General features: G+C 50.6%; 1 protein-coding gene across 2 annotated transcripts in view; it reads right to left on the minus strand.

Moving 5' to 3' along the window:
- The window catches only part of USP12 (ubiquitin specific peptidase 12), a 128,001-nt gene extending 127,770 nt beyond the window's left edge, over positions 1–231 (minus strand). Inside the window, exon 1 of one of the 2 annotated variants that reach the window (XM_077158901.1) lies at positions 96–231. In XM_077158901.1, the coding sequence (XP_077015016.1) occupies positions 96–143 (48 nt within the window). In that variant the 5' untranslated portion in view covers positions 144–231. The remainder of the gene's footprint in view (positions 1–95) is intronic. The other variant, XM_077158902.1, reaches the window with a different exon arrangement.
- Between the last annotated feature and the right edge of the window lie 3,809 nt (positions 232–4,040).

Here is a 4,040-nt window from a genome sequence, read left to right on the forward strand (position 1 = left end):
CCCCCCGGCCCCGCGCGGGCCAACAGCCCCGCGGGGCCGCGCCACCCCCGCCACTAGGCCCCGCGGGCCGCCCCCGCGCCGCGCGCCGCACCTACCATGGTACAGATGGAGGCGAATTTGGAGACTGTCATTAGGATTTCCATTCGCCCAGCGCCATCTTCCACCCAATCACAGCGGCGGCGGGCGCGGGAGGAGGGAGCCCGGCCGCTCGCTCTCGCCGCAGGCCCGGCGGGCCCGAGCCGTCGCCGCGCGCCCCCGGACCGAGCCCTCTCTGCCGCCGAAGGGCCGCCGCCGCCGCCGCAGGCGCTCGGGCTCTCCCGGCCTCGGCCTCCGGCCCCGGCTTCTCACCCGCGCAGGGCGCAGCCGCTGCCTCGGGGCCCACGCCTGCCCGAGAAGCCGCCGCCGCACACCCCACCCTGCGCGCCCGGCGAGCGGGCTCCGCCCCGGCCCTAATGCCCGGCGGTCCACAGCCGCGCGGCCCGCGCTCCCTCCCGGCCCGCCCCGCGCGCGCCCCGCCCCCCGCCGAGGCCCCACCTCCCCCGTCCCAGAGCGTTAGAGCCGGGACTCCCGGGTCCGCCTCACTCCGCGCGCGGCTGGGGACGGGGTGGCGGCGGGCACCGCCTCCTGTCCCCGCTTCCCGCGTGGTCCTAGAGACCGCCATCAGCGGTCCGAGAAGAGTGGCAGCAAGGGGTGCGCGCGGCGCGGCGCGGCTGGGTGAGCGGGGGGCGACCAGGGTCAACCCTGAAGGGGCATGACCCGCAGCCCTGTCCCCAGGGCTCAAGCCAGCTAGCCACCACTGCCGAAACCGGAGGCGATGATCCGACCATTCCGGGTGGGGTGAGAGGAGACCCCCTTCTTTCAAGACAACCCGAGTAATACAGCATCCCATGCACATACCAAAATGCAAGGGATTTGGTTTTTTGTGGGGTGTTTTATTTTATTATTGAATAATTATCTGGATGAAAGTACTGTAACTTTAGTAAATTAATAAAAATGAAAGGCAAAGAAAAATACAGAGAGAAAGAGAAAAGATGAGTAATAAGGGACCCTGGCTTTCTGCCTGTCGGCTGGCCTTTAAAATGTGTTTATAAATACAGTATCTAAATATATTTACACTAGACAACAGGGCCTGTATAAAAGGAAAGACCTCAACCCAGCAGTGAGATGATGCGACCAAACCAGAAGTTAGATCCCACGAGTGAGAGATGCCCTAAAGCAGCAGTTAGCTGGTGGGATATTTCCTCTTCACTATTTTTATAAAATTTACCGTCGCACCTGTGCTTCAAGTCAGACAGCTCAGCTGTGTGTCTTCCTTTATGAGAAAGTACTTCGAGTGAGAACTTTATAAATTATTGTATTAGAAAGGTTGTGGTACTTTTCAAGTGGCAATCCGTGGTGATGGGGAACTTCCATTTCAGCCGGGCTGGGGGGAATTCAGACAAAGCTCTAATATCTGGTATGCCTCACCTCATAGGCTAAAAGCATTTCAAACCAAAACATAGCATTCACACACAACGTAGGTGAGAAATAAATTTCTGTTACATGAGTGCTGTTTCCATAGTGATTCCCATTATAAGCTTGTGTAGGGGAAATTAGCTTGAATATAGCCATGTCCCATAGTAGCCAGCCTGGTTCTCCATGGAAGCCGTGGCCCTGGCTGTCTGCCCTGACACCAAGCCAGCAGCTAGGTCCATTTCTTATGGTCATACTTACAGGTGTGTAGCTTCCCTGCCTAGACTCGCAAGCAGCGCCCACTTGGTTTCTTTCTTGCTTTATGCTACTCACTGTTTGGACAAGAGTCATCACATCGTAGACCCTAGGGGCCTGCCTGGGCCTCGTCTTCCACGCCGCTGGGCCCTGTCCATCTTGGTAAAATGTCTGTTATACATCCTGTCCTTCCACCTGCTGTTTTGTCCCAGTGAGCAGATCGAATGTGCCAGAATTTGACCTCCTCCTCCTTCGATGTCGCCCACCACCATGCCTCCTTGTCCTTGAAACCTACAACGTGACAGGAACAGAGGCCACTCAATCCAGCTCTATGCATACATTTATAGGATAGCGAGGCCTACTTAATGGATTTCTGATGGCATCATGTGGAGTCGTGTCCAGTAGAGAGCCATCTGAATTCACAGACAGGACAAACATGTCTTGTCGCCCCAGCTTAAGGCTGAGTAGAAAGACTCAAATATAAGAAGAGAGCCCTTTCTTTGCCTGGTGCTGTGCCTGAGCATTTTCCATTATGTGTGATGCAGCTGGGGATAAGACTTGCCTGGAACCCCACACTCTTGCACCCAGAGCATGCAAGGAGTATACTGGGTGTGGAACACGTTTTACCTGCAACTGTCTGAGCTTCACCAAGAGCCTCATTGTACCATTTCTGGGCCTGCCTGAATGTACAAGCATTAAAATACCCCCCAAATACCTCCTGGGTCAAGTAAGTGAACAAACCAAGGCCAACCTTAATCTGTTTGGTCAGTGCTTTTATTTCAAAGTTTTTCATTTGAAAACCTTTATGCACTCCTGCCCTCTCCACACCCATTTGCCCTGGATCTAAAATCCAGGTGTCTCCCCTCCTCTACCCTGCCTCTAGACAGGGAATGAATTGACCTTTCCTAGTGGTATTGATTAATACTCCCAGGTCTCCAAGCAGAGGATGTCCAAAAAAAAAAAAAAAAAAAATCCCAGTGATGGTCTATACTTCTTCTTAGGAAATATACATGAAAGTATTGAGTAGGGTAGTTGTGGGGTATGATGTTTACAATTTACTCTCAGAGGTTTAGAAATTAGATGATATTCTTTAAATAGAGTCAAGAGGCTATTCTGGAGGCTACTATTATGCAAGTGTCAGCTAGATACTGCTAACTGCCATAGTTTGCCAAACCCCAACCAACACCATCCCTACCAACCCTAAAGAACCCCTATGGCTCTTTCTGAGATTCTACAAAAGTTCCATGCACTAGGATTACTTTCCAGAAACCTACAACCTCCAGATGGGTTCCTAGGACAGATAAGTCTTGAAACGCAGGGGGCCCAGCCTCTCTAGAACATCAACTAATTCCATCCCCCTATCCCATATTGTCGACAACCCTTTCCAACATGAAAACGTTAGAATGGGCATAGTCCAAATACCCCTAAAGATTGGGAGAAAGATCAAAGGAGAAGGAGGAATTATAACAGAGAAGATAGCATTTAACAGATGAGTATGACTGCTGAATTATTTTATCGATATTTTAGTCTCCAAAGTCTTGGAGCACATAGAAGGAAAAACCTAAAATTGTGGTACAGTAACCCATACCAAAGTCTGAAATCTGTTCTATCATTACTTGTTACAATGTACTTTGACATTTATTGTTTTTTTATATATGTTATATTTCACACAAAAAAAATGTTTTTAAAAAAACTGAAATGTGTGCTCATAATTTACAATAAACATTTATTGATCATCTAATAGTGCATTAGAGAAGTCTCTGCCCTCAGGAAGCACAAAGTCCATTGGCATAGGCAGATGACTATTACGGTAAACGAGATGAGAGAATGAAGGACCAAGTGGTATCAGCTCCAAGAGAGTGTGTTCAGCTCTTCCCCCAGGAGGGGTGAGCTGGGGGTGGGGGGTGCTTCACAATCTAGAAGATTAGGTTGAGCAATGGGGAGGGATGGGGAAGGCTGGTGGTTTTCTAGGCAGAGGGAAAGCCCCGAAACCTGTGGAAGGTATCTATGGGGCGTGTTGCAGGGGGTTTGTGGAGAAGAGTACGAAATGTCCAGGGGACAATCCAACCCACAGTGACCCTCTCTGGGACTTCTGCCGTCATACCCATCCATAATAAGTGGCAGAATCAGCCTACCTTAAAACCTGCTCCACACGACAGTCCATATGGAATCCCAGTCCTGCAGATTTCAAGGAGAATGAGCAAATTTCCAAGAATAAGCAAATTTCAAGGAGACATCAAAATAATAACAGGTCTGCAATAGGAGACAGCCTGCTTCCTGCTGAGTATAAAGTAAGCCAGAATACTTTCTCTGTGTACTTGGGTCCTCGTTAA

Source organism: Tamandua tetradactyla, chromosome 4, assembly GCF_023851605.1.
Source record: "Tamandua tetradactyla isolate mTamTet1 chromosome 4, mTamTet1.pri, whole genome shotgun sequence".
Classification (NCBI taxonomy): Eukaryota; Metazoa; Chordata; class Mammalia; order Pilosa; family Myrmecophagidae; genus Tamandua; species Tamandua tetradactyla.